The sequence below is a fragment of the Ranitomeya variabilis genome, chromosome 1 (genome assembly GCF_051348905.1).
Source record: "Ranitomeya variabilis isolate aRanVar5 chromosome 1, aRanVar5.hap1, whole genome shotgun sequence".
NCBI lineage: Eukaryota > Metazoa > Chordata > Amphibia > Anura > Dendrobatidae > Ranitomeya > Ranitomeya variabilis.
Window position 1 is genome coordinate 1,106,263,461 of NC_135232.1, and position 14,274 is coordinate 1,106,277,734.

General features: G+C 41.0%; 1 protein-coding gene across 3 annotated transcripts in view; it reads right to left on the reverse strand.

The window, feature by feature from the left end:
* Positions 1-14,274, reverse strand: part of SLC2A9 (solute carrier family 2 member 9) — a 466,623-nt gene that overhangs the window by 42,388 nt on the left and 409,961 nt on the right. For all 3 annotated transcript variants that reach the window (XM_077280149.1, XM_077280147.1, XM_077280148.1), the window contains exon 12: positions 1,844-1,971. In XM_077280149.1, coding sequence (XP_077136264.1) covers positions 1,844-1,971 — 128 coding nt within the window. The remainder of the gene's footprint in view (positions 1-1,843; positions 1,972-14,274) is intronic.

Here is a 14,274-nt window from a genome sequence, read left to right on the forward strand (position 1 = left end):
AAAAAGGTCTCAGGCTTCATTAAAATAGTGTAAATGAGAGCTTCCATCCTGTTCGAGTAAGAATCAGACAGGCCATGGTGTGTATAAAGATGCACCCACTACCATCTAGTGACAGTATCCTTTTATCTTCATCATGACTGTGCGATTTTTCCATTTTTACAAGTTTGTTATTTCCTTTTCCTCATCTAAAAGCCATTACTTTTTTAAATACTTTTATTTTCTTGCATGAATCAACACCTTCGAAATATTGCCGGAGCCCACCTCAAAGCTGGGGATACTGCCAGCTGACGTACTATTCCGTCAGCTGGCAGAAAGGGGTTAAAGGAGTCTGTGCCATTCTTTCAATTTAAGGACTTTTTTCTGGCTGTGTGTTTATTTAAAATACAACTATAGGATTAGTAATGGTTAGGTGTCTTATAGACGCCTCTCCATTACTAACCCGTGGACTTGATGTCACCAGACAAAACAAAGGTGACATCAACCCCACAAATATGAAACCCACTTGCCATGGCTACAGGGCAAGTAGGAAGAGCAGGTCAAAAATGGGGGAGCCACACCGTTTTTTTAAATTGTTTATTTAACTTATTAAAAAAACAGTGTGGGGACCCCACTGTTCTTGATAACCAACCTTGTTAATTCTGACAGCTGAGGGTTGGAGTAGTTGTGCCATCAGCCGATGCCAGTGACTGGAGGTAGACTTTACACCTCCGATCACAGCTGCGAGTTCATGCGGTCATCTGATAGCATCGGAATCACAATTGTTTGACCGGCCGGGATAATTTTACCGCTGATTAGAAGCGGTGTTTGCCATGTTGTCATGCTTATGACAGCACGACAAACACCCAGTGTTCGGGGGCTGAATCCGTCCAGTAACACGGACATCCTGGTGAAGTCAGTGTTCAGTGTTTGTGCCTGAACAGGATGTGCTCTGTACAGATGCCAAACTTTACTGTTCGGGTTCACCCATCACGACTTAGGATAGCTTATATTAAAGTCCCGGAAAATCTCTTTCAATTCCTAACATTATAATTAGTAAATTATTCTTTATACGTATATTTTATTTTTTATATTTAACGGTAGTAATTTTATCTAATATATATTTTTTGCACATTTCAAAACTGCGCAGGATAGACGAGAAGGACACGTTTCACCTTTTGCAAGTACTTTACCCATTTTGTCTGAATTGCTGCTCACCGGTAAATGTTATAAATGTGAAGAGAGGCCTTTGGTTCCTACAAAATGAGTGTTAGAGGATTTTATCACATAATGGATATTGGTCTGAGTAATGTCGGTGCTAAGTACAGTGTCTGCAGAGGGCACATCTGTCATCTAGAAGAGATCATGTTAAGGAAATGAGTTGCCTCCGGCTAGTGTATAATACAAGGAACCACCAAACCATTTTTGTACCTTTAGTGCGACCTCCTTGACTCAGCAACATTCACTAATGATTTATGAGTTACTAGAATATAATAGACCATTCAATATGATGATTTTATAACTAGACCTCTGCTCCTTTGCTCTGTTCCTCCAGATTCTTTCCATTTGATGGCTTTACCAGCTGACCACTGACATTGACCTGATGATCCAGTGACCCTTACTGATGACCATGTGTAGCCTCATGCCAAATATCTAAGCTCACAATCATCATTCTTGTTGATCTGAATAGGATTTTTGTCCCAGTGCTACAGGCAATCTGTTCTTCTGCCCTTATCAGTTCTTTCTGCTGGGAGTATGGATTATATCTTGAGAAAAACTTTATTTTAACTTTATTTCTAGGTCGAACAAATTGTGCTGATTTCGAGTCTACAGTATCTCATGCATAAACTGGCTAAATTATATTTACCTGGATTAAAGGGAAGAGAAGTCCAACAGCGAAGTTGCAGATCCAGTTGACGGACCCAGCTATCATAAAAGCCGCAGGACGCTGAGACTGCTGAAAAACCTCTGCTACCAGAACGAAAGGGATGCCACCTTTGATGAGAAAAGACATGGATTCATGAGTTCGCTATAAGTGCAAATCTGAAGCAAAGCACTGTATATGGAGCAAAAGTTATATAATGTGTATTTTCTCATCTAGTAGTCGATAAAAGAAGTTGTCAGCTTTTTCAACATGGACATCAATGCCATGGACAAAAATATTTGAATATATGTTAATGGTTACCATGAGTTAAAGAAAAGTTGCAATATGTTTCAAGGGTTTGTACCAAGTTTGTAAGATATCTCATATTGATAGGTTAATATTATAATTATTATTATTTATTTTTAAAGCCCCATTGACTCCACGGTGCTGTACATGAGAAGGGGTTACAGACAAAATACGAATAGAGATTACAATGAACAAACTAACAATGGCAGACTGGTTCAGAGTGGAGAGGGCCCTGCAGTCGCTGGCTTACAGTCTATAGGGTAATGGGTAAGGAGAAAGTAGGTTGGAGGGTTGCGGCAGGTTCGGTGGTGGTGTAGGTGGCGGTAAGGTCATTGCACCCTTTAAGCTTTTTTTGAAGAGGTGGGTTTCAAGTTCTGTCTGAAAGTTCTGAGTGTGGTGGATAATCAGATGTGTTGGGGCACAGAAATTCCCGAGGATTGGGAATACTCAGGAGAAGTCTTGGAGGCGATTGAGTGAGGAGCTTACGAGTGTGAAGAAAAGAAGGAGGTCTTGGGAGGACCGGAGGTTATGTGTGAGAAGATATCGGGAGATTATTTCAGAGATATATGCAGGGGACATATTATGGATGACTTTGCAGGTCATTGTCAGTGGGTTAAGGAATAATATACTGATCGTTGGTTATCCAATCCCTTTGGACCCCACTGATCCCAAAACTGGGATTCTGGACAGCATTGTCTGGATATAGCGAAGATCAAGCATGCACCCCGCTGCTTCATGCACTTTATTCAGCTAGCTCTGGTACTTGCATAGAGAATATATTCAGAGCCCCGTTCTGAAGATAAGTTGGGGTCCCAGTAAAAGAGGATAACATATTAACATGATACACCGCCTTTAAGGCTATGGTCTTTGTTTATTTGTTTATTTTCAGACCTCCTGATAAGTGGTTCTTAATCTGCTTCTAGTTTAACATTTTTCTTTCACTGCTTGTGAGTTTTGAGACTCTACGATTCCTCGGCCTTCACAAACTCTCATGTATCAACATGACTTTAGTCCTGAAGAGCTCTCTATTTTAAAGTCTATGGCAGCTTCCTTCTGAAATGTAGGATTTCCACCTCCCTCTGCAATGTATGCTTTCCTGCTTATCTATACTCTGATACAGCACAGATTGTTTGATCTGCCCTCCCTAAAGACTTGGATGCTTTCCCCTCCCTCTTTTGCAGTATCTAATCTGCACTGTATAACTTCTTCACTGATGTCGAAAATGAGGAAGTTTGTACAATTGTTCTAAGCAAGACAGCAGAGATGAAGGGAAAGATCTAAAAATTGGAGTGTGCTTAAATTGACTATAGTCTTGAAATTTTAGGATGGCTGAAATTATTGACAATATTTTGGGATAAAAATAAGTGAAAGAGACACCAACCAAAGGCAGATAACTGTGTCAACCTTTATCTGCTGTTTTCGACATTTTTAGTCGTTGTTGGCAAAACACGGATGGCCTCTTTGTGCCAAATACTAGTTTATCAAAATGGGCCTGGCCTAGGTCATTTCAAGTCACAGAAAAATGCAGAGTACGATTGACTATATAATAATACTAATCTTAATTTTATATAGTGCTAACAGTGCCGCAGCACTTTACAGTTTGCAAACGTTATCATCATCATGCCCTGCTGACTATATGAAATGTGTAGTCTCTGACCAATTTTAAGGGTTTGACAAATTCTGTGAATGTGCTATATATTTCTGTAATTTGACTAACATTTTCACTTGGCGGTTTCCATACTTCCCATATACTGGGCAGAGACTTACTGTGTTACCTCCCTAGAATATAACTGATAGCTTATCCTTTTTTTGGCCAAAAATGTGGATTTGGAGCCCCATCAGGTTGGATTTCAGACCATAGACCACCACCTTACTGACTTTTAGGGCTGTCTGACTGAAGCGCATTCACACGGGTAACGTACACACCAGGAAAACAAATACCTGAACCTGACAGGTCCTTGTTCACACTAGGAAAAGCCATTCTCTGACCTTGGTCTGTCCCTGCCTGACCACGGAGGTGCACCCTATCGAAACACAATGGCAGCCCCATTCAATGGCAGCTTGCCCTGAATGTCCTTGGTAGCTCCTAGGATTGCCCGAGTAGCAGTTCCCTAAGGAGAAAAGGAATCACACATAAAATGACTGCAACCAACACAGACTATAGCAAAGTGAATTAATCCAACAAAGCCGATCACCAGCAGGAAACACCAGTAGAGAAGATATTTAGAGCTGCACCTGAAAGGTGACAAGACAGACAAACAGAGTAAATGAAAAACACCAAATAACAGAACGAAGACACCCATAGTAAAGGTGTATAAGTTGTGGCTCAGCGGAAAGAGATGCCAACCACCAAATCAAGGGGTTCAAATCCAGAAAAATGGCATAAATACAAGGGAGTTCTTTTGGGAAACTTCTTTTAAGTGTTACTTTAATGTTACTTAAGTGTTTCATGAAAAATAATATTTTTCATTTCTTTTTATAGCACCAGCACATTCCGCAGAACACATCTAAGCAGCAAACAATGAAAAAATGATCTCCTAAAGCATAAGGGACATGAAATGGAGCACCACGCTCATTAGAGCCTACACTGTGGCGCCCTTTGACTCTTCCACAGATTTGTGTGACATAAGGTGATTAACAAGGACTGACATAGCGGATATCCTTATAACATCTGAAATTGCAATTACGCAATAAGAGTCACTCCCAATGGAAACATAGTACCTATATAGAAGAGAGGAGCTCAAGACTCATAACTACACAGGGCCAACCACAGATCTGATTAAATATAAATTTTATTGATCCAACATAGATACCAATACACCAAATGCAAAAAAGAGACACAAAGGCCCAATGTATATACACATGAATTCTATGGACGAGTGTCTGGAAAGGGGTATAAGAGCAAAAAACAGTATGCACAATGGCTGCAGAGAGTCACCACTGAAAGATGGGTCAGGAAAAGACTATGACACCATAATATTGGCCCTGCACCCATAACAATAAACCGCAAGACCAGAAATTAACAATGAAAAATGTGTATTGCAGATCCGGTGCAAAAACGTGGATGTATATAAACATCTGGCCAGTCACAAGTAGATAGAGTAATACTCATACCATCCCAAAAAAAGTGCTCATCCTAAAGTGCAATTGTGCAGGACAGCAGCGGTTAGAGAGAAATCTTACCCATATCAGAAGGTGATAGCGCAGTCACTGTGCATACAACATGCCCCGACGCGCGTTTTCGCGTTGCGGGCTTCTTTGGGGGGCAATGTGGGTCTACCAGACATGTTGCAGTTATTTATAGAACTTACTAAGCGCTACACCTGTGAGCGCATGTGGAGTGGGACCGGGGCCGCCGCGCATCACGTCTGTACGTCCGACTTCCGGTGCGGGTCAATGGAAGAACTTCCTGTGACGTCACTGGCCCACACCGAAGCCTTGAGGACGACTTCGGAGATGCCGGCGCGCCCAGGACACCACGGCGCATGCGCGTCTGGCGGCGCACAGATGCATACCGGTCACTAAGCGACCGTATGCACTCCTGAGATGAAAAATGAAGTACACACATGTCAGGTATGCAGTATATAGTACAGTATGTAAATGAAAAAAATGGGCACACACACAAATGAAACACATACAAATAAAAAGGTGTCTGGTTTGTATTGATATTGTGAAAATTCCAGCTTTGTTTTATGATGTCTTCACTCACCACAGTTTCTACATTTGTAGATAATTCTATAATCCGTTTATGTAAGGAAGGACTAAGTACAATGGTTTTTCAAAAAGAAGGTGAATGACTTTATGTTCTAGTAACTAGAAAAAAATGAATTCACAGCCATATGCTAAGAGCTTTCCTTCACTAGCGAAATATCATTGGCCCCCCTGTCAATATAGCCATACATCAGGAAGATATGTCCACACTTAACCCTGTAAAATGGGTCTGCTACCCTCTTAGAAGTATCACAGAACGTTGCTATATTATCCCTTGTTGGTACCTTATGAAATGTACAGGACTGTGCTAACGTCATGGTAATGCTACTACAGTATATACCATATGGATAAAAGTATTGGGACACAAATCTTAGGCTAGGTCCACACTATGGTATGTGCTGACTGGGGGCACAGTCAGAATGGACGTCAACACATCCGTCCACCATAGGGACCCATTGCAAAGAAACACATACGTTTCTTTAAAGTGGCCCTCTGCATAGGAACGCTCAGTTGTCTTCATGCACTAGCCAGTTGGAAGGTGAAGAGCACACTTTTAGCATCCGTGTGGTAAATGGGATCCTATGGCAAAATTACAGTATAAAGTATGTCGGGAAATGCTCCCAATGTGCACTGTAGGGTAAGTGCACAGGCACGGTGTGTACCTGGCGTTATCCCCTTCCCGGCATTAGATGTAGAGGTATGTCCTATGCAGTGCAGTACATTCCCACAAATGGATGTACCGGTATGTCCTATGCAGTGCAGTGCAGTCCCACAAATGGATGTACCGGTATGTCCTATGCAGTCCAGTACATTCCCACAAATGGACGTACCAGTATGTCCTTCCGATCTTGCGAGCACAGGACCTGTGCCCACACGATCAACACCAGGAGCTTGGCTTAGGTGATAGCCAAGCCCCGGCTGTCAGAGCCAGATGCATTGCCCACACTGCTCCGGATGTTTAACCCTCTACATTCTGCGATCAATAGCGATCGCTGCATTTAGGAGGCAGGGAAAGAGAGGGGGCTGCTTGTGATGTTACTGCAGGCTACCAATCATTGTCATAGTAACCCAAGGTCAAATGGTGACCTCTGGATCTGTCAGCTGGTCTTTTTAGACCATGCCAGCAGCATAGTTTAAGAGGCTACTGTCAGTGCAGCACTGACAGGTATAATGCATTGCAATGTTGCTGCATTTCAATGCATTATATCATTGCATTTTGGGGAGTTTACACTGTTTAAGCAAATCAGGGGCTCTCCAATCGCAACATTGTGTCCTCTAATTATTTCAGAAAATTTTACATTCAAAAAGTCAAATGGTGCTCCCCCTTTCAAGCCCTGCCATGCACTCAAACAGTAGTTTCCCCCCACATATGGAGTATCAACTTGCTCACGAGAAATTGCACAACAAATATTGAGGTCCATTTTCTCCTGTTACACTTGTGAAAATAAAAAAATTGTTCTAAAGTAAAAAAAATTCTGTAAAAAAGTGAAATGTTAATTTTTTTTCCTTTCACATTCCATAAATGCCTGTGAAGCACCTGAATGGTTAGTAAACTTTTAGAATCTGGTTTTGGGCACCTTGGAGGCTGCAGTGTACAGAATGGTGTCACTTTTGGGTATTTTCTGTCATACTGACCTCTCAAAGTCACTTCAAATGTGATATGATCTCTAAAAAAATGGTTTTGTAAATTTTGTCGTAAAAATGAGAAAATGCTGGTCAAATTTAACCCTTCTAACTTCCTTAGAAAAAAAATATGTTTCAAAAATTGTGCTGATATAAAGTATACATGTCGGAAATGTTAATTATTAACTAATTCGTATAACCTAACTCTCTGATTTAAAGGCATACAAATTAAAATGTGAAAATTGCTAAATTTTCAACATTTTTGCCAAATTTCTGATTTTTTTCACAAATAAACCTAGTCATATCAAAGAACGTTTATCACTATCATGAAGTACAATGCATCATGAAAATCATTCTCAAAATCAGTGGAATCCATTGAAGCGTTCCAGGGTTATTACCACATAAAGTGACACTGGTCAGAATTGTAAGCTCTGGGGTGAAGAGGTTAATAGATTAAAAAAATGTTAATTTTCCATTGACTCAGCCCAATGTTATACAATTCTGTGAATCGTCTGAGGGTTAAAATTACTCACAGCACCCCTAGTAGAATTAATCAAGAGGTGTAGTTTGCAAAATGGGGTAACTTGTGAGGGTTTCTGCTGTTTTGGTATGTCAGTGGCCCTTCAAACATAACATGGAGTTTGCAATCTATTCCAGCCAAAATTGACCTCCTTAATTCAATTGGCGCGCCTTCCCTTTCAAGCCTTGCCATGTGCCCAAACAATAATTTTTCACCACACATAGAGTATCGGTGTACTCAGGAGAATTTGCACAACAAATTGTACTGTCAATTTTCTCATGTTACCTTTGTGAAAATAAAAAAAATTGGGGTTAAAGCAACATTTTTGAGGGAAAAATTTATTTTTCTTCATTTTCATGACTCAAAGTTATAACATTTTGTGAAGCACCTGTGGGTTCAAGGTGCTCCCACACCTCTAAATAAGTCCTGTGAGGGGTGTGGTTTCCAAAATGGGGTCACTTTTTGGAGTTTCCACTGTTTAGGCACATCAGGGACTCTTCAAATGTGACATTGTGTCTGATAGCTATCCCATCAATTTTTGAGCTCCAAAAATCAAAAGGGCTTCCCTTCTGAACCATGCTGTGCAATTAAAGAGTTATTTTCTGCCACATATTTGGTATAGATGTACTCAGGAGAAATTGCACAACACATTGTAAGGTCCGTTCTCTCATGTTACCCTTGTGAAAATGAAAAATGTGGGGCAAAAGCGACATTTTTGAGGGAAAACTTAACATTTTCATGTATTACTTTCCCATTGTTTTAATGCCTGTGAAGCACCTAAAGGATTGATAAACTTCTTGAATGTGGTTTAGAGCACTTTGAGGGGTGCAGTTTTTAAAATATTGTCACTCTTGGCTATTTTCTGTAATATAGTCAAAGTCACTTCAAATGTGCTTTGGTTCCTAAAATACTGGTTTTGTAAATTTTGTGAAAAAAAATGAAAAATTGCTGATGAACTTTTAACCCTTCTAACTGACTAACAAAAAAATGATGTACCAAAAATTAGGCTGATGTAATGTAAATATTTGGTACTGGAAAATGTTATTTATTATTGATTTTGTGTGGTATAACTATTTGGTTCAAGGGCATAAAAATTCAAAGGTTAAAAATGGCAAAACTTTTAAATTTTTTAGCCAAATTTTCAATGCAAATAATATCAACAAAAATTTACCACTAACATGAAGTACAACATGTTACGAAAAAACAGTCTCAGAATCACTGGGATACGTTGAAATGTTCCAGAGTTATTATCAGATAAAATGATGCTGTCAGAATTGTAAAATTTGGCCAGGTCCTTTAGGTGAAAACAGGCTCAGGTCTGAAGACATTATAGAGGTCTTCCTCTTTCAAACAATGTTCTGGCTGTAGTTTGTTAAAAAAAGAAATAGCAAAACTCACCTTCTATGGGTCCATCGGAGTCTCCACCATTGATCCTACTGTCTGGCATTGTCTGCTGATTTTATGTCAATAGTGTGGTTGCCAATCGATGAGTCCAGTGGCTCTGAAGGAGATATTCTGGCATTCACTCCCAGCTGCTCAGCTCACTGACTGCCTGCCGTGGTGTCAAAGTGATGTCAATGTCTCAGCCAATGCTAGATACCAGGAGGAACGACAGAGACTCAGTGGTGGACAGAGGAAGGCTGAGTCCTGATCAGTTTGTTATTCTCAACAAGCTGTAGCCATGGGACAGAATATTGTTTGTAAGGGAAAACGCCTATAATGATTGGTGTTCAGGTTCTTCCTTTAGTACCATTTTCACCTGATGTATAACATCCAGCCCCTCACCCCCTATGTATAACATCCTGCCCCTCGCCTCTGGTGCACCATGCTGGTGTCACAAGTCAATACATTACATTTTTTGCCTCCTAGATATTCACCCATCAGCTGTGAGTGATATTACTGAAAACTGGTTGGAACCACTCAGCCATGAAATGGAGACCCATAGGGTTACAGAGTGGGGTCACCAAGTGCTGAGGAGCGGAGGGCAGAAAAGTCACCAGCGCTCTGCTGACTCCATAACTGCAGAGTCAAAACCTCCTCTGGTAGAACGTAGGTTGTGAGTCAGGTCCTCTTGTCCAATATCTGACAAATGCTTTTCTGGATGAATGGGCACCAATTCCTACAATTGTAGAAATCCTTCCCAAAAGAGTGGATACTGTTATAGCTGCAAAGAGGGGACAAACTCCACATGAGGTCTATGAATGTATTATGGGAGGTCATAAAAGCTCCTGTAGGTGTAACATGGGGGGTGAGCAATAGTTTTATCAAAATTGTGTACTTAAAAAAGAAAGCAGCACATGTAGTATAGGTAAATGCAGTAAATTTTAATCAGCCGATGTGTTCTCTGTGGAGCCAAAATGTTGCCATTGCACTCGTGGGTGGAATAAAACTTACTGCACTTTTGAAAACCTATACTACGCGTGCTACCTACCTTTCCTTATTTCTGTATGGTGTGCTTTTTGGGCCACATCCTAGTAACTGTCACCACTTATCTATTTTTGAGGCTTGTGCTGCTTTAACTCTTTCTATCTACATATCTATATATCAATCTGTCTGTCTCACAATAAAACCACTGTCAGGTAACACTGATTACATGACCTCAGTCCAGAGCCTCTCACCTAGCCAAATCAGAACTCATACTTTGCACTGACGAGGGGCAATACCACGAAACACTGTCTGCAAATTGAGATTCTGATTTGGCTTTTATCCTAAGTCATACTGCAAGACTCATTAAAGGGCTGATAATGACTTGTAGGATGTCTGAGAGGTAATTTGCATACTGATTAGATAGAATTCCCTAACAAACAGGCAACGCCCACTTGTATTCAGGCTGTGTATCAGTAGCAAATCATGCAGCTGCGGTGACGAAAACTAAATTTCTATGCACGCCGAACTACTCGGAGACCACCCAAGCATGCTCGAGGAACCCCGAGTAACGGGTATGCTCGCTCATCACTACGACGTGACCACTGTACCACTGATGCCAGATGAATTGTTGCACACCGAGAAGGGATAACCAGGAAACGTATCTTAATAATTCATAAAATAACCCTAATAGAAAAATAATACAAAAGTGCACTAAAATATTACATATCTATTATACACACAGAAAGTGACTGAAGTATTACAGGGAACCTGTCAGCAGGATTGTGCACAGTAACCTACAGACAGGTCAGGTTGGCACCATTATACTGATTACAATGATACCTGGTGATAATCTGTCTTGTGGTTCTTGTTTTATCTTTACTTTCAGTTTTGAGTTAATGATATGCTCGTGCTCCGGGGCGGCCTGTGGGGGGTCTTCATGTGGTGCTCTGATTAGGTATTCATCAGTATGCCTTCTGACAGGTCACAGATCCCTCACTGACCTGCCCCCTATTTTACATACTGCATAGAATATGTATTGGAGAAAAAAAAACTGACGGATTTCATCAACCAAGGTATCATTTTAATCAGTGTAATGGTGCCAACCTGACACTGCCTGTAGGTTACTCAGCACAATCCTACTGACAGGCTCCCTTTAAAACTTCAGTCACTTCCTGTGGGTATCACACGGATCTGTAATACTAGCCTCTGTCTGAGTGAATCTGTGGCCATATGAAATCCCCTCTAGGATTAATGGCCGGTGATGAGATAAATATTTATTTGTATAATAATAAGATATATCATTCTAAAATATACTTTCTATATCAGTTCCTTAGAGCTTTCAAGATCTCAGAGTTACTGATTCAGATCATATAGTGGAAAATTTGTACAAATGTTATACGATACGATACGATACACTTTATTGATCCCGGGGGGGAAATTACAGTATATATCATTATACAGTAAATGATCAGTATATTATCATTATACAGTAACAACTGAACCTACTTATCTGTGTCATCAGCTCTCAGCTAAAGTGTGTTGCAGTATTGTTCCTTTTTTCTTTTCTAATGTGGTGTCATAGGCACAGATACGCACTGGCAGGCAGTAAATATGACATTGTGTTTTACTGCATGATTCAATGAATTTAACAAAGTGATGAAAATAGGGACAAATGAAAAGAAAATCCACCCGTAGACTCATCTGCGGGCCAGCTGTATTATTAAACTAATGGAACTCATAAAACGAATTTGACATAATAATTAATGCGAGAAAGTGACTTCTACACACGTTACTTAATAGACTTACTTATGAACAGAGCGATAATGGCAGTCTGAAGGCGTACGGGTCTCCCCTGAGATCTACTACTTTTATGTTTTTCTCTTGTTCTATTCACTAGCATGTCAGTGTTACACACAATGCGAAAAATTCTGGAATAAGAAAATTCTGGCAGAAATATGTCATCTGTGGTCCATAAAGATTACTGTCACAGAATTCTCCCATGGGCTTTAGCTGTGGGGAGAACAGAGGGAGCATTTGCGTCTGTGCTAGATGCCTTAAAGGGAACCTGTCAGCAGGATTGTGCATAGTAACCTACAGACAGTGTCAGGTCGGCGCCATTATACTGATTAAACTGATATCTGGGTTGATGAAATCCGTCTTGTGGTTCTTGTTTAATCTTTATTTTCAATTTTCAGTTAATGATGTGCTCGTGCTTCGGGGCAGCCTGTGGGGGGGTCTTCATGCGCTGCTCTGGTTAGGTATTCATAATGCAGCCTGCTGACAGGCCACTGATCCCTCACTAACCTGCCCCGTAGTTTGCATTATGAATATATGTACATACTTAAAAAAAAAACCTTCAGCAGGCAGGCGCTGTCCGTGGCACCAGTGCTGCAGCACAATCACATGTTTAATGTGCAGTTAATAACTGTGCTTGATGTTTTCCTGAGGAGTATTAAAAAATCAATTTTAAAATGGCGTCTGCACAGCAGCAGCTTTCGGTGTCGATATAGAGGTGATCCGCTAGCTGCTGCTGTGCGATTGCCAATAGTTGCAACTGCGCAGACGTGGGTGGTGCATCTTCTAGGTCAAAGGAATCAGTGACCTATCAGCAGTCTGTATTATGAATACCTAAGCAGAGCCACTGTTTTCTACAATGAGACACTCACATCAGCTATTGCCTCAGTCATCTATGGCAGAGTGCAACAAATCAAAAGGCAGTCCTGGCACACCAACCTCACTAAAAAGCTTTGGCGAGTGTCCAGGGCTACAGAGCGATCCTGGAAGAAAATAAATTCACAGGAAGACTTCACCACATTCAAACAAGCAACTTTCACATTCAAGTCGGCCATCACCTCTGTTAAACAGGCCTCCTTCACTCACAAGCCTTGTATCCTCTTTATCCCACAAACTCAAGCAATTATTCAACACATTCAACTCTCTTCTCCACACACCTCTGCCCCCTTTGACTTCCCTCATCTCTGCCAAAGTCTTTGTCTTACAATTCAATAAAATGCAATTCAATAAAAAGCCCTTTGTATACCAGACCATTGCACTCCCCTACTAACCTTTCTTCCTACCATCATTGAAGGAGTGCTTACTCATCTCCCCTTCAAATCACACCACACCACCTGCGCACTTGACCCCACCCCACTCCACCTCCTCCTCATCACCACTCTCATCCCAGCCCCAACACATCTCTTCAACTTCTCACTAACTTCTGGTACCTTCCCTTCTGCTTTCAAACATTACAACAATCCTAAAGAATCCAGCTCTTGACCTAACCTCTACATCTAGCTATCAACCCCTATCGTTACTCCTGTCCGCCTACAAACTCCTTGAAAAGCTCGTCTACACCAAACTTTCCTCCCACTTCTCATCTAACTTACTCTTTGACAACCTTCAATCTGGCTTTCACCCCCACCATTCCACCAAAAATGCCCCAACCAAAATTACTGACTTACTGCCAAAGCTAACAGACATTTCTCTCTACTCCTCCTTCTAGATCTGTCCTCTGCCTTCGACAAAGTCAGTCACTCCCTCCTACTTCAGATCCTTTCTTCTTTCAGTATCAAAAACCTTGCCCTCTCTTTGTTCCTGTCATACCAACATAACAGCACATTTAGCATCTCCCACTTCCACTCTTCCTCTTCATAACATCCTCTCTCTGTCAGAGTCTCTCAAGGCTCTGCCTTGGGACCCCCTACTCTTTTTCATCTATAGCTTTGGCCTGGGACAACCCATAAAGTTTCATGGTGTCAAGTACTATTTATATGCTGATGACATTCAAATTGATCTGTCTGGCCTAGACATCACCTCTCTGCTGTCCAGAATCTCGGAGTGTCTATAAGCCATATCCTGCTACTTCTCCTCTTGTTTCCTAAAGCTCAACATAGACAAAACAGAGCTC